At 40.0% G+C, this 22450-nt stretch overlaps 1 protein-coding gene across 1 annotated transcript in view; it reads left to right on the forward strand.

The window, feature by feature from the left end:
* PTPRO (protein tyrosine phosphatase receptor type O) overlaps positions 1 to 22450 on the forward strand; it is a 144131-nt gene that overhangs the window by 82504 nt on the left and 39177 nt on the right. Inside the window, exons 2-9 of the mRNA XM_041484460.1 lie at positions 317 to 590; positions 8066 to 8224; positions 10090 to 10242; positions 11836 to 12282; positions 12661 to 12822; positions 15583 to 15782; positions 18183 to 18303; positions 20224 to 20417. Coding sequence (XP_041340394.1) covers positions 317 to 590; positions 8066 to 8224; positions 10090 to 10242; positions 11836 to 12282; positions 12661 to 12822; positions 15583 to 15782; positions 18183 to 18303; positions 20224 to 20417 — 1710 coding nt within the window. The remainder of the gene's footprint in view (positions 1 to 316; positions 591 to 8065; positions 8225 to 10089; positions 10243 to 11835; positions 12283 to 12660; positions 12823 to 15582; positions 15783 to 18182; positions 18304 to 20223; positions 20418 to 22450) is intronic.

A 22450-nucleotide genomic window follows, 5' to 3' on the forward strand; every position in this document is an offset into this window, starting at 1 on the left:
TTCCTCAGGAAAGGATGACAGAGGCTTTATTCCTCAGGATGTAAGGAATGGAGTATGTGGAGTATCAGAAAGGACACAGCAGGACCCAGCCTCTGCTGCAGAGAGACTGGCCTCTGATAATCAGATACCTGTGAACTCTGGCTGACTGTGAATTGCAGCCTCAAATAATTATTCCTGTTTGATGTTAACTCTCCAGTTGAATATAAGACGTAACTTTATTCCAAATTAACATGAGTATCTTATGAATAACAGGGGAAATAGGTGAAAGTAACATACTAGATTTTACCTCAACAAACTCTTTATTCCTGTCTTGTAGAGCGCAGAGCCTTTCCAAGTTGCTGTCCGAGAAGACAATTGTATCGTTGTGTCCCTGGAGGCATCAGATGTGGTGAGCTCGTCCTCTGTCTATGTTGTGAAGATAGCTGGAGAATCCAAGAACTACTTTTTCCAGTTTGACGAATTCAATAGCACTTTACCTGCCCCTGTGGTGTTCAATGCCAAATACCATGGCCTGTATTACATCGTGACTCTCTTGGTGGTCAACTCAAATATGGTTTCCAAGTCAGCGAGATCAATCACTGTGTTAACCAGTAAGTAACATCTTATTCTTCTTTTCTTCTCTTTCGTGTTTGTGTGTGTGGCTTTTTTTTTCCCCCAGAAGTTCTTGTGAAGAGGGTTGGTTTTTTTGGTTTTTTTTTTCAATGTGTGTGGGATGCATCCCTGTGTGAGAACTGTAGGGAAGAAGTATTGACAAGGTGTGAGTGAAAATTCACAAGGTGTGGGCGGAAAGAAAGGAGAGGCTTCAGGTTTCCTTTTCCCTGGCTGGCCCTTCCTGAACACTGAGGTGTAAAATACTAAAACAGAGTGATGAATGAACGCCCCTTTTCAGATGTTCATCCTAAACCCTTCTAACCAGGAATTCCAAAAATCTAGAAAAGGGCACGACAAGGGTTGACTGACATTTCAGTGTAAGTGCTCCTCTCATTTAATGAGTTTTATTCTGCTTTAAATGCTGTAACATTGTTCTTTGACTGCTAATATATGGAAGCAATACTAGGAAAGCAGACACCAGACACCAAAACCACATGTTTTGCCAGTACAGCTGAAGGTGTTTGTGATGGAGAACACACTTCTAGTAGCCTGTCTCTTACTATTTCCAGGTGCATTGATCCTGGGGAAGATGTGTGATTTTCTTTGCTCTGTCACTGTACCACAGATTTCCAGCTGTGCTTCTGGCTCTGAGGTTCTATTTGCCAGCCCGGAAATTGAAAACAATTTGTAGAATAGAAAAATTTTTCTTCATCTGGAAGATGACAAAAATCTGTTTGGACAGAGCCAGACTAATTTTTCAGATATTTTTTTCCCTAAATTCCACATGGGATTGTATAGGTAGTTTTAGTTGTATTACATCTGAGGAATTGTTATTATTTTTTGTACCTGTATTCTTTTGACAATGAGGAAACACTATCCACAGTAATAGCATTCAAAGCATGTTAAAGTAGGTTCCTGTGTTATTGAGTGAGGTACCTAAAATTCAGGAGTAACAAGATTTTGCATCATCTATACATTCTTCAGGCTTCCCTTGTGTGCTCAAGTTGTGCCCAGATGAGGAAAGCCAGGAAGGGTCCCATGGGAAAAGTATCATGTTGCTGGGTAATACAAGAACTGAACAATTTAGGGGTTCAGCCTGAATTTCCTTTCCTTTGACTGCTTTAACCTTGTAAGCAAAGTAGTAATTTTAATGCAATTTTCTATTTTATTTTCTTCAAAGAAAATAATTGATGTATATTTTTCTTTTTGCCCTATGCTCTCTGTTTAATATTCTTGGTTTATTTAATCATGCAAAGACATGTAACTATCTAATTTTTTCCATCTATAACTTACACATGAAAGAATGGCACATTGCAATTAGCTTCCAGTACAAATTAATTCCTGTTCTAACTCCATTGGTGTCAGGAGAGCTTTACCAGTGGCAGATTGACCCCATTCATTAGGCTGCCACAAAATAAATCAAGCAGGATAGCCAGTGATGCCAATGTGGTTATTCCCAAGGCAGTGCTCACAAGAGTTTTTTGGGATATCCTGGAGTCTGCAAAGGAGATCCAGCTTTTCAATGTGTGCTAGAGGTTTGAGTTTCACACAGAGCTTTGTGTACCCAAAAAGTGCTCGTCAAAACAAGACCAAGGTGCCTCAAAGACATTGCTTACTTAAAAATTCAGTGAGAGTTGTGAAAGACCTCTGCTTTCTGGTGGTAAATCCTGATGACATTTCCTTTCTCCTGTTCATGTCTCCCATCAATATACTACCTCTAAGGGAATTGGCAGGAAAAAGCAAGAGAAGAACCCATTTAGAAGACTTTTGTTTTACCCTTTAAAGGTTTCTGGCCAGAAAAGCACTGAAAAGCTAACAAAATATATATTGTATACATTATATATAGGCATATATAAGTGTAACTCTTCATATAAATATATGAACACAAATATGTACATATAAAAATACAAAATCGTGTCACAAAAATATACCTGTAACATAGAATCATAGACTCATTTAGGTTGGAAAAGACCTCTAAGATAATCAAGTTCCACTGTTAACCCAAAACTGTCAAGTTCATCACCAGACCATGTCCCCAGGTGCCACCTGCACATATTCTTTGAACACATCCAGGGATGGCAACTCAACCACTTCCCTGGGCAGTTTATTCCAATGCCTGACCACCTTTTCGTGAAGTTTTTCCCCATATTCAATGTAAACCTCCAATTTTGTCAGGCACAATTTGCCCTTAACGAAGCCATCCTGGTTGTCTTGGATCACCTCCCTTGCATGTGAGCATGTCATCCGTGCACATTTCCATGTGTACGTGTTCCTTTTGAGCATTCCATTGTTAATTTGGTCATTTTCTACAGGACTGCACAGTTCTGCTTGTCTCTGATTTGAAGAATTTCAGGGTTTTCCCATGCTAATCAGAAATACCACAAGTTGTAGAATTTCCTCATTTAGGCTCTGTGGTGCAGATTGTTGCAATGAAAAGGATGAGCTATTTGAAAACTCTGAGATAAGAAACCTGTAATATGGAAATTTAGCACAAAATAGCCCTTTTTACTTCTGATTCTGTAGCAAAATTGTGTTCAGCAAATTTGGCTCAGTACATCACTGAAGGAGAAAAATGGAAACCATGACTGCTTTTTAAAGATCCATGCAATGGTTTTGACAAGAATAGTTGTGAGAATCTCACACTCCTGGCTGGATTCCTGTGAGTGCAATTGTGCTGTGCCTGTCAAAGTCACCTTCCTTCCATTCTTCAGCCTGGGCAATGTTGAAGTAGTTCTGGTATCTCACACAACTGTTTCAGGCTTGCTTTCCTCTGCTCTTGGAGCTTTGGCTTTTAAATGGGGATGAAATAACTCTGGAATTTGTATCATTTATTTGGTGTTTTGTAATGCTTGACTGAAATTTCCACCTTATTGCTAATTGATTTTAAAGTAGTTTATGAAATAAATGAAGAGCACATCTGTAAAATCAGTGACTGATATTCTCACCCACTCATCCTACATTTTCCCAGCTTGAAGCCTTATTTTATTCTTCTCAGGCTGAGTCATAGCATCTTCTTTTTTTTTTTTTTTTTTTTTTTTTTCCATATGCACTGTCAACTTTACATTGTGAAGGAAAAAGTTTTTATACATTTGTAGGAGTGGGGAAAGCAGTTCATTGTAAAACTATTGTGTGCTGCAGGAAAAAAATGCATCTCTGCTGGGAATTGGAGAAATCTGGATCTGAGGATCTCTGGTAGTTCAGAGCACCTCTGCCTGGCTTTTATTTTAGCTGATGATTAGGACTTCTGAGTGGTAAAATATCTCATTGTTTCAAAAGCTGATGGTTCCTTGTATATACATGACTGTGAAATATATTCCCTTTAGGGGGAGTTCTGCCTCTGTGTCTCCTACAAAAATATTCTCCTGGAGAGGCCAACAGCTGCTGCCTGGGACTCTGATCTCCAGCCCTCAGAAAGTAATTGGCATTACACCCAGTTAATGCTCTGTTGTCATCGTGCCAGATGCTGCAGGAAGTGATTCAGCAGGTCCAATCCTTTCCTCTGGCTTCTTAATGGATCAAGGTTCTTTAACTCAGAGCTTCAGAGGTTTTTTTCCCTTAATGAAATGTGAAGCTTTAGCCCTTCATGGTTTTCTTTCTTAAAGGATGATGTGAAACACCTTTAAAAAGGCAGTCCTGACTTTGAAATGTAACTCACAACAGCATCTAGGTCCATTAGTGCTCATCTTCTCCCAGCAAATAAACCATGTTATCCTCTTTTTAGGGTGAAAAAACTTCTCCATCAGAATCAAAGAAACAGAAAGAACTGCAACCTGCTGTAATTTGCATTGTAAGGAGGATCTAAACAATTGGCCTAAATCTGTTCAAGAACTATAGATATGCCTTTGTTCTTGTGACAACATTATTTTTTAGGTTGTGCCATCTTTTTACTTATCACCTTATGTGGCCATGTAGAAATTGCACTATATGGCATCATTGCTCAGGTACTATTTTCACTTGCATTCCTCCTTCATAAGCACAATATCACTATTACCTATCATGAACTTGAACATTGTGTTCCCAAAGTATTGAACAAGAGCTTCTTTAATATCAAAGATGGTTTCTTTTTAACAAGAGATAACACAACCTAAAGTTTACAGCATAATGGAAGCTTTACCCTGGCTGTGCCTTACTCCCAGTAATGATACAGCTACATAAATAGTGTTATCCTGGGGAGAAAATTACATAATTCACAACTTCTTTCTGTAATAAAGAGACTTAACCATGGGGTCTCTCCATTAATGGGGCATCTTTTTTATAAAAGTCACAATATGGAGGTAAATAATGATTAATCTGGGTTCCAGTGTGAGAAGCAAGAGATCTCAGTCCCACATATAATGCTGTATTCTAAGCTACAGCAATAATCAATTTGTAGAGTGACCCAATCTTCACATATTGCAAACAAATTGATTTGCATTGAAACATGGTACTTACTTTCACAGCACTTTTTTTTCCCCCACTGAATTGCAAATATTAATGTGTCTGACACAAACTGGATGCATTAAGGGAGGATTTAGCATTCAGAATTTTCCAGGGCGTTGGAGGAAGGTGTTAGGCACATTTATTATGCTGTCTTGATGCTTGTGTAATGCAAGTTATATGCAAAATGCAAAATGCTGGAAAGTCCAGGATAAACAGAGAAGTTGAGTTTCCTGTAAACAGATAAAATGAGACAGCAGCTGCTACAGAAGCAGCAGATTCTGAGAAACTATGAAGAATGGCAAATTCAGGTCTTCGTCTTGTCTATGTGTGTATATTATAATCTCCAAGTCTAAAAATAAAGAGATTGTAAGTGAAGAGGTACTTTAAACTATTAGAGGGACAGTGAAATGCTCTAAATCCCTTCTGTAATATCACTTCAGTGTAGTACAGGGCTTTTATAAAGCTCTAAGTATTAAATTTCTGTGATTTCACTTTATTTAGGCTATTTCTTGACAGTCACTGAAATCTGTGACAAGCTGGATCCTAAACACTGAAAATAGTAAAATTAAAAATACCAGACTGTTTGTGCTCTGAATTATAAATATAGATAGTAAAGAGTGGCATTTTACATATTCTTTAATTTTAATAGCCCTAGGAGCAGTTAGTAAGTGAAAGGCAGAACATGATGGTTATCTGCTGAGCGTTCTTTTAATTTCACAGTGTGCAAATAGCTTTTGATGTGAAGATTTGGTGCTGAAGGAAGTAAGATAATGGGAGGATCTTTAAATTGCATTATGTCACTCATGCAGCTCTGCTAACATCAGCCACGAGCAAGGGGAGGATAGTGAGCGGAAGATAGCGACACGAAAGAGAGTCTGTGGTGATTACCACTTAATTCAATTGTTGCTTAATTAAATCAAAGCATCAGGAGGAAAAAATCATCTGGATTAAAAAGGAATATAGCTTCCATCCTTTATTTGATTTGTTGTAGGAAGGAATAAACGGGGTAATTGAATCACTGGCACAAGAAAGTTTCAGTAATTCTTTCAGAAATGAGGAGACCTCAGATGTGAACGAGATAGCAGGAGAGCGCCCAGGGCACACCCGCCAACGTGGGAGATGACTGCACATAAGCACTGTGCTATTTAGAGATTGTTATTGACATTTAAACCACTCTGGTGTGCTGGGTGAGCTGTGATATGAACCCTCTGGCCATGTGGGGAGTCATTTCCACTATTTATTTCGGAATAAGCGATGGGAAGAGCGTCGGCAGAAAGAAGAGGGTGGGCTTTGTTTCCTGTGCTCTGCTTTACTCCTGTTTATTTCTGGGCTATCTTGAAACGTCAGCAGAATTTTCAGAGATCCCATCACTGAAGTTCCTTGTTGGTATCTGTGAGATGGGGAGTTTCTCTTTGTAAGTGGTTAATGTACAAATATACTGATATACATCTGATGGAGATAATGCCATGAGAAATAGTTTAATAACACCACACTATCGCATTTCCATGCTCTGGCAAAGTTAGAAATGATGACACATTGGTTTTGGTGACAGATTCTGTTTGCATCTATGGTTTTATTCCCAGTTGTTTTTTCTTCTCTGTTCCTCATCACTTAGAAACTTAAAGCTGTAATGAAAGTACTCTGCTGGTCATTGGGATTGAGTTTTCTCTTTCACTACAGTCTTGCTTTTCCATCTTTGATTAACCTACTCCACCTCCTGTGGGATAATTCCACTTTTGATTCTGATCTTCCCATTTCATCTGCCCTTTCTCTTGCCTGTTGTGACTATATGCTCTTAGGGGAAAAATAATTTATTAGCTTTTCTCCAGAGCCTACAGCAGCAGAATTTTGGACTCAAATGGGTCCTGTAAGGCTGTGCTAATCAACAGCCTGAATTTTGTAGTCTGATCCCTGTATTGTGCAAGAACTAAATCAACATGCTAATCTTTATAAGGATGTAGGCATAATTGCATTATCTCTATTAAAATGTTACTATGACAAATTTCAGCTAACAGCATAATCTTGCTCGGACCTCTTAACCACAGCATAATTGGGTTGCTGTCAATTTTTTCTTGCTGAGGAGAGCCTTGAACAAAAGGTGTTCTTTCTTTTAGTTTTTCTTGGGGTTTTTTAATGAATACAGAAGGCTGATTAAAAATGTGACTTTCTTATTGTCAGCAACAATGCAGCAGTGAACTGACGTGTCTTTCCTCATCTGATGGAGCTGCACTGGTCTGGATTTCAGATCACAGGATATTTTTCTCACTTTTTGTGGCCTACCTGACTCTGAGTGCAGAGAGCAGCAGTTCCTGACTTACCTCCTTCCTGTGCACAGGCTTTCCCTGTGCCCTCCAATAAACCATTTTACTTCTCTGTACCTCCATTATTCATCTGTAAAATAATGCTTTATTTTGTTTATTTAGAAGTTTGGTGTGGATAAACAGATAGGGATTGTGGCTTTCTCACATGGTGGGAATAGACTGTATAACTACCCATGAAATAAAGAAATGTATAGATACATTTCCAAAATAGGAAATCCTTATTCATGTAGCTTCCTTTGGCCATTACACTGATAATTTTCTCAGCTCATCTTGAAAGCTCTACATGTATGCTGAAGTCACAAGCAGTTTCAAGTGTTGTGTTGGTTTTGTCTGGGCACTTCTACATGATTGACAAGTATTAAAGATGAAAATGTTTCTGAGGTCATGACTGTGAGTGCTTAAATAATAAGTTTTTTTTTAATGTCAAATATGGAAATTGTGCTGTTAAAGTGTTAAGAAAATATATTATTTAAAGAGGGGAGTATAGAAATACTGGCTTTGACAATGTCTCAGTAGCTTTGCCTCATACCTCAGTGAAGCCTCAGATATCACCTGGTAGATTTAAAAGTACCTGTGCCATACCTACAAAAGCATTTATTTTCATTGATATTGTGTATACCATACCTTCAAAAACATTTATTTTCATTGACATTGTATATGTGCAAATAACTCGGTTTGCCTCTTAATCTGCCCCTTTCTTCCTTTTTTCCTCCTTTTGTTTGTCTATCCTTTAGAACCACTTCCTGTGAGCAATGTTTCTATCTATGATTACAAGCCATCTCCAGAAACAGGAGTGTTGTTTGAAATTCAGTACCCAGAGAAGTACAATGTTTTTACCAGGGTCAATATAAGCTATTGGGAAGGAAAAGACTACCGAACAATGCTCTACAAAGGTAGGTGGAAACTATTTCAACAAAATTTAATGCTAACTCTGCTAGAAACACCCAAAACAGTGGCCTTAGATGGGGTTTTGATTTGTATTTATATAATGATTTGTGCTTCTGGTGATGTGCTTTTATATTGTGAAGTAGGGGATGGGTCATTGAATTGAGCTGGTGGTTCACTTGGGATTTTTAAACTGCTAGGATCCTAGTTCTAGTGATGTTCCCTTTCTTTTGGATTTCAGAGGAAGACTCATTGGTCTGGATTTTTGTATCCAGTCTGAAATTAGCCTGGGAAGGCATCCCCACTCCCTGGTGCTTGTGTGTCACTTCAAAGCAATACAAAAGCTCCCAGGCTTTTCCCTCTGGCCAAGGTTCCCCCTTTGGTCTGCAGCTGATAGGAAAGCTCTGGGATGTCCCAGAGGAGGGAAACCCATTCAATAAAGCGGATTGTTGGCACAGGATCAAACCTGGTGGTTCTGTGTCACCCTGCAGTGACACAGTGCTGTGCTGTAGAGTACATCAATGCAGCATCCAGTGCTGTCCCCAAGCTAATAAACCCTGTTGCACGATAGAAATTTCAATGTTCCTAAAATAATCTAGTCAAGGGCAATCAATCTAACAGTCTAGACAGTCAGCCTAAGCAAACAACCAACCTAACCACCTGAATGATCTAAACAAGAGCAAATTCTACTTTCCTTTTTATTTGTTCGTGACTGAACCCTTTCATATTGTTTACAACAATTGTATTTGTTTACAACTTTTGCCCTGCAGTATATCTTAAGCACAGTATCTGTCTCAGAGATATAAATGGGACTGTAAATATCCTGTGGGAAGCACCCTAAGAGGTGAGAAAGGCCCCCACGTACCTTGTGGGACCCTGAAACTCCAATGGTTTAACATCCCATAGTGGCAGTAAAATCCAAAATCAAAATTAAATCCAAAATCAAAATCTTTGGGCAATCCAGCAGGTGCTGGATTGAATTTTAGGCACTGAATTAAGGATCCCAGAATAGAAGACTGGTCACTGGAAAATCTCTTTAAAGTCAGCAGAGGGAGATACACACCTCCAGAAGGAGGTCAGAGAATTTGGGAGTCCCTTTGCCTCAGTACACAGTGGGGCTGGAAATCCTCTTCTCAGTGCTGTAAAGTGCCAGAAGTTAGGAAGTTAGTAAAGTCTGGATCATGGCAAAAAATACAGTTGACCTCTTTGCAGAGAACAAAAGGGACACCAGCAGTAATTTTTCTCTTCTACAGCTAATAGATGGTTCCGGGGGCTGTGACACTAAAGCTGCTGATAAATAAAAGAGTCAGCCTAAATTAGGAGATTCACTAATCACCTTGCACACAGCCAGATAGCCCTGAGCAAGTTCTCTTCAGCCCTCCTGTGTGGTGGATGTGAGCTGAGCCCTCAGCACCACTCGATTGCTGAGGGATTCCTTTGAACATCTCCTGCAAACGCTGGGCCTCAGTCAGCAAAAAAAACAGCAAAAAAAAAAGACCTTTTGCGTGCAGCAGTTAAAGGTCTGCAGGAACTGTCAGATGCTCTTTGAGATATTCAGTGTCACGTGGAGCAGGTTGCCAGATTCAGTTCCCTTGCCGGTGAAAAGCAGCTCATGTTTCTTGTGCTGGGCCTTTTTTTTTTTGGTCTTTCTTTTTTCTGCTTGCAAAGTGGCTTTGACAGCCAGGAAAAGAGTTGGCAAACTGAATTATTACAATTTCATGTCTCAGAGCAGGCTGAAAAATGTTTAAACGTCTAAAACATTGCCCATTCACCATGTGCAGTCACATTATCAGAAAGTGAACATTTGATGCATTATCCGTTTGTTTTTTTTTGTTTTTTTCCCTTCCTTCTTTTCTCTTTAAACCTTCTGCAGATTTCTTTAAAGGTAAAACAGTTTTCAATCACTGGCTGCCAGGCATATGCTACAGTAACATCACGTTTCAGTTGGTATCAGAAGCAACCTTCAACAAGAGCACGCTCGTGGAATACAGTGGGGTCCAGCATGAGCCCAAACAGCACAGGACAGGTGACGAAAATTCTTACACACCGTTTCTTCCAAAGTCTGTATTTCTGCTTTTCTTGCTGCTGTGGGGAGGGGACTGATCCCACAGAGAGCAGGGTCTGTGTGGGAGCAGTCCTGGGAGCACGGGAGGAGAAGGATGCTGTGGCTGTTCCATAGGCTTGTGTACGCAAACAGCGCAGATGGAAATTTGCGTGAGTGTTTCTGTAATAAATCTTGCTTCTTACAAAATAACTTCTGCTTCATGTGAGGTATCCCGGGCCTTGTGCTAGGAACGAATTTTTATGCCACAGGAATAGCTGCACTGAGCAGACTATTGATCTGTCTCTGTTGGTCTGTCTCCTTGTGCAGTGAATCACAGCTGCACTGCTCGAGACCTTCCTCACTGTGCCCTTTTCCATCACGGAGAGGAATGTCATAGCTGCCCAACTTGGCGGCCACTCTGTGCCCTGAAGCATGAACTTTTAATTTCCAAGACAGCAATGTTGCAAAGGCTGAAAATTGCATTTGTTCAGGGTCCAGAACTAATTTAATTTGGTCCTGGGATGGTGCCCAAAACTTTTTTGTTAATCTCTTGGACCGCAGACATTTATCAGGGTCCAAAGTGAAATGTACCAATGATAAAATCAAAAGGCCAAATCTTCAGATGAATACACTGGTGTTGGTCCATTGCCTTGGACAGAACTAAGCCAACTGATGCCAGCTGAGTTCTGTCCTGAAGATCTTAAATATAGTTGTTGAGATATTGAACCATAACCAACAGGATCCCTTTTTTTTTTTTTTTCTGCTGCCCTCCCATGCCTCATTTTTCACATGAACTGCAATGAGAATGTAGAGTCTGGTTTTCTATTAGTGGCTGTGGCTCGGATGGGATTTGAACAAATTAGTGTGCTGTAAAGTGCCAGCTTAAAAGGTGCCAGGCAAAATTATTTGCAGAGGATACTCATACTGAGTGTGTAAGGAGAGGCAGACAAGCAATCTCAGTGAGACAGACAAAATGCTGTGTGTTTACCTCCTGGCATCAGCTGAAGTAACTTCTTTGCGTGCCAGAATCTTGTCTTGTGGGGACCCAAATCTTAAGATCAAGCTTTCACAAATATTAAATTTTAAACTGATGTTTAATGCTTGTGAAAAGGTGGCTGCTAAAAGCATATGAAAAGCCCTACAGCAAGGTTATTTTTTTTAAATATGAGCTATGTCATATATTCTTTTTGCATGTTTAAATTCATTTCTGCAGAGGTGGGCTTTTTTTCCATGATCGAGAACTTCCTGGAAGATGCAATAAAGATTCACTGTTAAAAATTCACACTGGAGCAGCATTGCTATTAAAATGGCACTGAAGTTATATTTACTGTGACTTCACATCTACTTTACTTTCTGGCATTCTTTATTGTGATAATGCTGTGAATTTATACTCATCTTGATCCCTCTACAGTCACTTTGGTGTATGTGTAGGAATAGGCAAGAGAAGGGAGGATCGTAGTAAGAACAAGTTATTTCAAACAATCCCTAGGAGAATGCTGTTTGTCTGGGGCATTAATACATTTAAAGGTGCACAGGACATACCCATTAAAAGCCTGTCCCTTGCTTCTCTTTCAGTTCCTTACCCACCCCGAAACATTTCCGTTCAGATCGTGCCGATCAACAGAAACAACTGGGAGGAGCACAGCGGGAATTTCGCGGAAGAATCCTTCATCGGACCGCAGGAGATCATGAGGAAAGAGAAACCCAGCCATCCTTCTGAGAGCCCTACTGAAATCCCAGCAGCAAACACCTCTGCAGCCTGGCTGGATGAGCACTCCAACAGCAGCGAGTATGGAACCAGCTCGCAGCCATCCTGGTGGTCCAGCGAGGCCGAGTCCTCCGAGGGAGAGGAGGAGTTTGTCAACGCAGGTTCCAGGGATTATGAAGCCAGCGATGCCAACACATCTGGCAGACCCACAGCAGAGCCCCCTCCCTTCCTTCCTGTGCAGATGGTGCTGACCTGGTTGCCCCCAAAGCCCCCTACTGCCTTTGATGGTTTCCACATCAATATTGAAAGGGAAGGTAAAGCCGAGCCTTGTGCCCTTCTCATCCTCCTTTTCTGTAATTCCATTGGTGGTTGTCTCCTGTATGAATTACCAATTATCTAGTACTGTGCTTCAGAGGGCTTTGTTAGATCCCATGTATTTCTTGAGGGGTTTTTGCATTGAACAGCATCTGCTTTTGGCTGGGCAGGAGTATACCACAGCTTGCAGCTCTCTTTTGTTAAACAAGATTTATACTGCTGCACATATTGCCTCACTGTTTGAATAAGTTCCTTTTGGATACCTTTTAATCCCACAGCTGAAACAGGATTAGCATTTCTGATGTAAGTAATTCTCCTGGTGGCTGGTACCTTTCAAATTTCAATTAATCCACACTTTTTTTCCCCTCCTGATTTAGAGAACTCCACAGAATTTTTGACAGTGAGTGAGGACACTCACAAATTTGTTGCTGAACTGAAAGAACCAGGAAAATACAAGTTGTCTGTAACAACATTCAGCTCCTCTGGCTCTTGTGAAGTTCGGGGAAGTCAATCAGCAAAAACACTTAGCTTTTACATCAGTAAGTATCTCATCAAACTCATCTTTTTCTCCCTGAGCAACATAGCTGTAATTTACAGAGTTTGACCACTGTGGTATTTCTGGCACCTGCTGATGGATCACAAGGGTCTGGTCTTCAGGAATTCCCAGTGCCAGAGAAGGAAATATAGTGCAAATATGCATTAATTATAATTATAAATATTGATATAAATTTTATTGTATTAATTATAATAGTTAATGTATTGCAACCTGCCTGGATGGGCCTTGGTTGTGCCATCCTGGCAGTCTTAGGAAAGCAAGTGATGTGATGGAGTCATTGTCAGTGTTCAGAAATGAAATGAGTTTCCCTTTTGCATCTCTCACAGTGAGGATTTAATTCCAAGAATTAATTTGGTGGTTGTAGAGAGCTTTGGAAATATTTAACTTTCCTACTCCTGGAGTATGTACTGGGTGGGGAATGAAGGGCAGCACAGGCTGAGAGTGTGGGAATTGCACAATTAAACACTGAACTCTGAAATTGAATGGTCTCTGAGAGAACACAGAGCGAATTACAGCAGATGAAGTGGTTCAGCCTGCTAAATTCAAAGGAGAAAAAGTAATTTATTATTTCCCTGTAGAATCCCAGACTTTCTTAACTGGAGATTCGGTAAAAGACAAAGTAATAATACACTATTGTGTAAACTAATACCAAGACTGACAATTGGATCAGCAAGTGAGACAGGTGTTGGTGAATTCAGATCATTATCCTTCTAATGGCTGTGGTCACCTTTGTACCTTTTTCTGAAAGAGGAAATAGATATACCCCACGGAATGCCCATGGAATGAGACAGGGGAATACTTGCAGCACTGCACAATTTTGCATGTGAAAAGATAATGCCTTCCCAAACCATGAATGCTGCAACAAGACACAGTGGCCAAAGCTGGCAGAAAAAATCCTATTAAAAGGAAATGTAGTCAAGCACTTCAGTATATTATGAATAAAAATTGTGCCTTTGGTAGCTCATAACATTTACAAACACTAGGTATTTACACTTGAATTCATCATAATGCTGGACTGCCTGTAGCAATTCCACTATTGCTCCCATTTTTAACAACTTTATAGTTGGAAGAAACAATAATTGGAAAACATTCAGAAAACAGCACATGAGAGAGAGGGTCTCTGCTGTTGTAATTTCACTGTCTTCTGTTTTTCTTGAGGAATTGTTGGACAGCTTCATTATATGAAAAGCATTAAAGTAGATAAATATGTAGCATTGCTATTAATACCAAATGTTGTTCCATTTTGCAAGGTGTGACATATTTTATTTTCATTAAGCAGTTTTTAACACTTAATGTGTCCACCATGCTAACTGTGGACCTGAGAGAAATAAGGGCTTGTTAACCCAAATTATAGGGGTGTGGATGGGCAGATTAAGGATGAACCTGAATCTCATTATGGATAAAGTATTAAGGTGTTACAGGAAGACAATGGTATTTTAATTTTACATGTAACACGTAAGAACCTTTGGTTTTTGGGTTTTGTCAGTTAGTTGTGCATGCTTTTACATCAGAATGAGGGTTCTTGGCAGGCATCTTAGTTATTCTGTTGAATGCAAGGTCCTTAGTATTTTAGATAGATTTTATATGTATTTCTGGTAGAATGCCAAATTGGAGATATGAACAAATGCTCTTAGGTTAAAACTGCTTTTCCATTCATCATTCTGAGTCTGATCAAGTAGGCTTTTTTTGTGGGGAGTACAGCTCTGTTATGACATGAGGCATCTCTGCTGCCTTAATGCCAATGCTGAACCAGTTTCTGAATAGTGAGAGCTGCATGTACATCCTCTGTCTCCAGAGAATAATCTAATGATCAAATTCCTTTTTTTTACCTGTGTGGGTGTGGGTCTGCTGCTGTGTATAAATTTTTCCCACAGTGTCAGTCTTATATTTTCCTTGTAATGCTTGGTTGGTGAATCATCCTGTCAAATTACTGGCTTGTGTTACATATTTTTGTTACATCCAGATAGCAGTCAAATCTTACAGGCTGATCTTAAACCACATTCTTGCTCTGGCATTTGTTTTATTTTGTCAATAAATGTAAATTACCATTAGAGTTGCACAGAGGAAGAATGTCAAGGAGAGAGGGGTCACAAGTATAGCTTAAAAGTGACAAGAAAAACGGGCTATTTTCATGAAATACAAGATTTTGACCAAGTCTAGCTAAAGTTATTTTCCAAACTGTTCTTTTATCTATATTTAAAGCTGTGTTCTCAACCAAGTGCTCCAAAAAGTCCGATGAAAAATGAGATTCTTCACTGTGGTGACCTCTGTGAACTTGATTTTCATGCTTTGAGGCCGTGGTGTGCTTGGAGGGTGTGTTAGTATGTGGAGAGGCGAAAAAATCTGTGTGCTTAGCCTTTCATATTGGTCAATGATCTGTACATTATTGGCTGCCACTGCTTTTAAGCATTCCCTTGGAGCAGATCTGATCCTGCTGGGTGGTTTCTGGTAAGCAGAATCTGGTAAGAGAATACTGCCCTCTGAATTTCCAGACAGGCACGTTTCTCTTGTCATGGGCTCTGCTGCAGGTTTTCCCAGGGGCTGCCACTTCTGCTACCTTGTGGCTGTGGGGGTGGACATCTGCCAATCCAGCCTCCCTCACCTGAAAGGGAATAAATAATAAATAAGGGAATAAATAATTGTAAAAGGGAATAAATAATTCCCTGAAAGAAGGGTGTTTCAACACGTGTGGCTCAAATGGATGGAGTGGCTTGCTCACCTGTGCTTTTGGGCCATGTCCCAGGCCCCACAGGTGAGTGGATAGAGGAGCTCACTGAGAAGCCCCAGCATGTGACCGTGACCGTGCTGAGCTCCACGACTGCCCTGACATCCTGGACGGCGTCACACGAGAGCAGTGGCAACAGCACCATCGTGTCTGTGCTCTCCCTCACCTGCCAGAAGCAAAAGGAAAGCCAAAGGCTTGAAAAACACTACTGCACTGAGGTAAGGAGCAGAAGCTGGAGCGTTTTCCAATCCAGCGAAAACATCGCGCTGCTGATTAGAATCCTTGTGCCCAGAAGGCACAAGGATTTAGAATCCAGAGGGAGGGATGTGGCTGGTGCTGAGAGGAGGGGAGAGCCCAGCAGTCAGGAATGAGAATGTGCAGTACACCACAGGGTTGGTCAAGTGGTGTTTCTGCTGGGCTTGCTGTGACTTCACTCAGTCATGTGCTGCAGTGCATCTGCAATAAGCGAAGTGCTCACGTGCAAGGTTATCATCAAAGTAACATAAATTATTTCTTAGCTGTCCCACATTTGAGTACAGAACCTGCCTGTAAATTTTCTGGAAGTTTTGAGGTGATCAGAAGCCAGCTTGTCTTTTCATCCATAGAAAAAGGTGTCAGTTCTAGGAAACAAATAGCAATTCAGACCACCAGTGACTTGTATGGACAAGTCATTTATGGGGTGAGTTTACAACCATCAAGAGTCCTGAACCCCAAAACCTGACAGTTTTCTGCTACTTGAAACCCTTAGTGAGTGCAGACTCTGTGCCTGTGATAGGTCAGTGGCACGTGGCTTCAATTAGGAAGATTTTAGCCCACATCTCAGTGACCTCACCAGGATGCTGATGCAGCCTTTTCCTGATCAGGGCCATGGCTTCTGTCTGGCTCCCTGAATGTGTGTGATGGAGGAGGCTGCAAAGCACTGCAGAGCTGCCCTGCAGCACCCTCAGCCCACCCATGGGAATGGAGGGGACTGCTGGCATCCTTGTAAATCATTTCCTTCAACTTCATCATCAGCCCTGCCAGTGAATTAATACAGAGAATTTGTGACCCTTAAAATGCCTTGTAAAATTAATCTCTGTGGAAATTTTGAGTTTCAGTTCAAGAATGGCTTTGAACTTAAATGGTTGGAAGTGACAATTTGAGAATTGTTTTTCAGAATCAGCTTGTTATCTTATTGTTACTTGTATTTCTTAGAAGTGCAGTCATTTAAATGGGAAGGAAAGTACAGTAGGTGATTATAAACACAGATCCCAAACATTTGCATTTATAATTTCCACAGATACTACAGGATTCATCTACAAAGTCAAAAACAAGTACCTAAAGTTAATCTGTGAATAAACAAGATATCTGTGAAAGTAAATGTGTGTTTACTGCAAGTAGGTTGAAAAGTCTAAATACAATTATTTGTTTCTTTCTGTCATTACATATATATTTGTATCAATTTTTATCAACTGACTGTACTTGGAATTGTTAATAGTTGTTGGTTTGGGTTCTCCATGATGAGCTGAAAAGAGCAAAATTCAGTGCAGCGTTCTATCCATTTCCAACATGGTGCATGATTTTAAATTGATTTAGCTTTCCAGAGCAGCTGGTAAAGACAAATTCTGTTCCTCACTAAATCTGTGCTTGGCAGTGATACACTCATGTGCATTGCAATAAGCCACCAGTGCAGAGGTGGCTGTGATACAGACTTTGGGAAGGTTGTGAAGAAAATATTAGTAGGAAATACCAGCCTGCAGCTCTAGAGAGGATGTGTGGAGGCTTTTCCTCAAAGCTGCTCTGTGCATTTGCTGTTTGGGGAGTCTTCAGGAGACGAGCTTCTTCCTGTTGTATCAGACCAGGAATCACTTGGTCTGGAATTCTGCCTCCAGCTCTGACTGAAACCTGGTGTGGCACAGCAGAAATTTTAACGGTGATGTTTTCAAACTGGGAAGAAAAATCACAATGCCCCTTAGTTAGAGTTTGTAGTGGAGGGGAGGTGACAGAGAATATTTCCTCTCTGATTTCACTGTGGAGTCACTCAGTAGCTGCAGTCAGAGGACAGATTCCCCAAAATGCAGCTCACAGAGCTGCATCAATGATGGATGGAAAGCCTCAGGCTCTAATTGAAAACACGTGGTCTAAATACTGCAGCCTGAATAGCACCACCTGAAAGTGAATAAGGTAGCCTGAATATTGTAATAAACTTTGACAGTAGGAGAGAGTGGGTCTGCAGTGAGGTAGCTGACCTTATTCAGCCAGGCAAGTGCAATTCTCTGAGTCAGATCTTTTGTGAGGCCAGTCCTGACCACTGCCCTGGTTTTGCCACGTGGGGCTGAATGAATGAAGCTCTTGCTGCCAGTGTGTTTGGATTCATGCCTTTTGTAGCTGGAGCCATTCAAGTACAGTCTCAATACTCTTTTATTAATCAAGTAAATGCTTCATATCTGAGTTCCTCTCCTCTTAGGTGAATTCCAGCAGCAGCCTTATCGGTTTTGCCACTTGGAGCTGAATGAATGAAGCTCTTACTGCCAGTGTGTTTGGTTCATGCCTTTTGTAGCTGGAGCCATTCAAGTACAGTCTCAATACTCTTTTATTAATCAAGTAAATGCTTCATATCTGAGTTCCTCTCCTCTTAGGTGAATTCCAGCAGCAGCCTTATTGAAAATCTTGTTCCTGGTGCCCAGTACCAAGTTGTGGTTTACCTGCGGAAAGGACCTTTGGTTGGACCTCCCTCTGATCCTGTCACATTTTCCATTGGTAACCCCTGAACCTACTGATTGAAATGCATGTATTTGTTTTCAGGTTTTTGTTTTGGTTTGGATTTTTTTAATATGTGTAGTATGTTCATTAAGTCCTGTAGACCACGCCTTGATTTTCTCAAGTTTAAGAGTGAGTCTCCGTGTTCTCTGCTTTGGGATTTGAAAATGAGAAGAGTCCTCTGAGACTGACACTAGCATTTTCAATAATGTGGTTTTGTGCCCAACAGGCAGAGCTGCTGCCCCCATACCTGTAATTTAGGATTCCACCAGGCTCCTACAAAGGGTCATTTAGGACAGAGTTCAGTAACTTTCAGTTTCAGTGTAATTAATTTTATTAAGATTACCACTTAAACAAAATGTATATAAGGAGAGAGAGGGAAAAGAGAAAGAGATTCAGTGTACAGAGTTACATTTGCAGGAAATATTCAACCTGTGTCACCCAGCTTCTCCTTTTGGCAAAAAGTCTGCTCAGTGGGACAGCAGGTGGCTGAAACTTAGAGATCTTCAGTATTTTTAATGCTGCTTCCTCTCTGTGATGTAGGGAAGAAAGTGAAACAGAAAAAAATGTTATCCTGTTAAGAATTTAATCCTTAAATAAAAGCCAATATGTGGTCTAGTGATTATGGTGAGAGCCTTTTCATTCTAGTCAGTCTTCTTATATATTTTCATAAATTTGGTCTGAATAAAAATGTGTAAAGTATGCTTTATTTCAGGAAAGCAAAAATCGGTATTTCAATATTTATATATACTTTAATGTTGAAATTTCTGTCATTGGACAGTTTTCACAAATGCTTTTGTTCTTCTTTCTCACTGTAATTCAAAAGTCTAAAAAATTCTTCTTTTATTTGTGAAAGTAAAATCATGTATACCCAAAGTAAATAAGTTCCTTCATTTTCTCCACTTTTTTATGGCCTCACAACCATGAAAGTTTCTTACAAAACTGAAAATGACAATGAGTTTCTAAATAGAACATCTCGTAACTTTGATATTATGAAGGGGCTGTTTTTATGCAGTAAAACAACAGCTGTAGGAGTTTTCATTGCACAACAGTTTATTGATTATGATACTGAAATAATAGAACTGAACGACAAATTCTGCGAACTTACCAGCGGTAGCTAACAACAAATGAAACTCAAATAAAATGCACTTTAAAAAGTATCCCATTCTCCCCACATTTATCCTAAGGCTCATTTTCACAGGGTGAGAATCAGCAGTTCAGAGAAAGCAAAGCAAAGACATGGTAAATGATTTATAAAGGCAAAGCCGTGTGCTGACACGGGCTGACATAACCTGGGTGCTGCTCTGGGTTCTGACCCGGTGTGCAACAGCTGGGGCTCTGCAGCCCTGGCAAATGTTAGCTCTGAGTCCTTATTTAAGTAGCCTCAGTGAAGTCATGGAGAATAATTGCTTTCCAGACCATACGGGCTGCAGAAGTTGACCCTTGACGTGACATTCTTCAAATCACTTGACTCTTTCTCAGTGTCACCCTCTGTGAGGCAGGAATAGCAATACATGACAGAGCCTTTGGCTTCCCCGGGGAAGGAGGGCTGGAGATGAAAACTTTCCTTTCTTACAGTGCTCTGGCTTTTGATGCTTTTGTTTTTGAGCATCTTGAAATATCTCCTGAGCACCCTGATTTTCAAAGTAGAATAGAACCCTCCATTTATGTGAGAAAGCGAGATGTGACTTTATGTCAAGCTAAGCAGCCAACAGCACGTGATCTGTAGCCACTTCTGAAAAGGGAGTTTTAAACTGGAGAACAAATGCTTTAAAAATGGTATTCAGCTGCTTGTGACCAGGAAGTTCTTGAGGATTAAAGTCAGAAATAGGTAGAACTTGATAAAGGAAAGGTATAATTTTAAAATAAAGTGCAGCTGCTAACACATGCACGTTGCTAACCATAATTTCTGCTTTGTAGTGCCCACTGGAATAAAGGATCTGACACTTTACCCTTTGGGACCCACTGCTGTGGTTCTGAGCTGGAACAGACCTTTCCTGGGGGTGTTCAGGAAATACGTGGTGGAAATGTTTTACTTCAACCCATCAACCATGACCTCGGAGTGGACAACCTACTATGAAATAGCAGCAACTGTCTCCTTGACTGCCTCAGTGGTACAGTGACCATTCCTGCCTTGCTTTCCCATGCCTGTGTGGCCCTGGCACCTTGTGACACTTTTTTTCCCTAGCATTTTCCCCATTAATATGTATATATATGTGTGTGTATATAATATATATATATATATATAAATGCCTTTAAGTTTGGCACTTTTTGTTTTTTCCCCCAGCAAAGCAGAGAAAATGGCCCAGGGTGCTGGAGGCATTTTCCCTTCTAAAGTAAGGCACTGCCAGCTGAACCATGCTAAATATCAAGCAGAGCAATGAGACAGGAGTTTAGCCTCTTTTTTTTTTTTGCTTTGTTGTTGCTCAGCAAGTCCAGAGGCAGCTTCAGTTTGTGGGTCAGTTTGTCAGGCAAGGCTTTAAAAGTTCCATCATCTCCTCGGGGGGTGCAGTGCAGAGGCTTATCTACATAATTAATATTGATGGTATGGATTTGGGGCTTGCAGGCTGGTCTCTCAGTGTGCCATGTGGAAAGCTTAGCTCTGTTTTTTTCTGAAAAAATACCTTCATGTTTCTGAAGCTGCCAAATCTTAGGTCAGGGTTTTTACTAGGTGAACACTCGTCTCTATAAGAGCACGCTCACACTTATATTCACAGGTGTCCTTGCAGATATAAAGTGAAATTTTCCTCCTCTTTCCCATTATTTGGAGAAGGTGAAAAGATTTTATTCAGACTTTGTTGTAGTGCAAGACAGAAAGCAATTCTAGCTGAAATTAGATGTTCAATAAAGTTATGAGTATGCAAAAAAGATAGCAATAACTTCTGCTGGTGGTGAGAGCCACAGTGATTTACTGTAATTGATTTGCATAATGCCATTTGTGGAGTCATTTTGGCTCCAGCAGCTTTACTGTAATTGGGTATGTGACTATAAATCTAACACATAAATCTCCAGGTAAATTAAAAACAAAAATAACTTACCAAACTGGTAATTAATATCTTGTGATCATGACTCAGCACAAATAGATTAATAGCTGAGTGATCTAAGTGATCCAAGAAATAAAGCTATCATGCAGAGTTAGTGTTGTTCATTAGGAAAGGGAGATGATGTTGTCCCTTACTGTTGCAAATCCTGCTCAGGGAAGCCAAGTTGGAATTGCTTTGTCTGGATTTCGATCTGAAATGCAACAGTGCTGTATCACAGCTAAAGTGAGCATTTCTTCAAGGATAATTTTAAAGCCTAATCCTGAATTAGGAAAAGAATGTTTCCCTGTTATTCTGTTGTGGCATTTAATGTACAGGTAGGGGCTGGTGGGCTTTGGTTTGGGTTCTCTAATGGTGCTCCAGAATCCCACTGATCCCTGCTGACACCTCTGAGTGCTGTATTCTGAAGCAACAATGAGAAGAATCAAAAATCAATGCCTCCAACAGCATGAAATAATCAAGCATTATTTTCTGGAGGGTTAACATTTGATAAGAACCTTTGGAGCTGGATTTGTCTTTTCACTCTGTTTAGTTGCTTCATTCATTTTGTGCTCTGCAAGTTACTCAAAAATTGTCAAAGTGATGTTGGTATTTCCCATATGACACCAGGGGCATGTCAGAAGAAGTCCAATCATCTTCAAGGATTTGGTGTCAATGTGGATAAAACTTAAAAAAAATCATGAGAAGAACAGATTACATCACTTACATTTGCATTGTCTTGTAGTATCTGGAGAAAAAAGGCCACTGCAAACAGCAGAGATCTGTAAAAATAGCAATTTCTACATTGTTGAAGTTGTTAATTTTTTTTTCAATTTGCTTTTATTTTGAATTTTAAAAATATCAAGAGGCTTTTCATCTAGACATGAAAATCTTAAATGTTCTGCGCTGTCAGTGGAAGAATCAGTTTTAACTTAAACATTACATGCAATACTATAACATAAAACATACTGCTTTTTATACTTCATTTATATCTCATTTATATTTACATATATAATTTATGTCTCATAAGTCATTTATGTTTCATTCCTATTCCATTTATAATAAATGATAATAGAAAGTGAAATACACTTGAAAAATTGGGAAAAAAATACATCTCTTAAAGTGAC

The sequence above is a fragment of the Pyrgilauda ruficollis genome, unplaced genomic scaffold (genome assembly GCF_017590135.1).
Source record: "Pyrgilauda ruficollis isolate IOZ18807 unplaced genomic scaffold, ASM1759013v1 scaffold66, whole genome shotgun sequence".
NCBI lineage: Eukaryota > Metazoa > Chordata > Aves > Passeriformes > Passeridae > Pyrgilauda > Pyrgilauda ruficollis.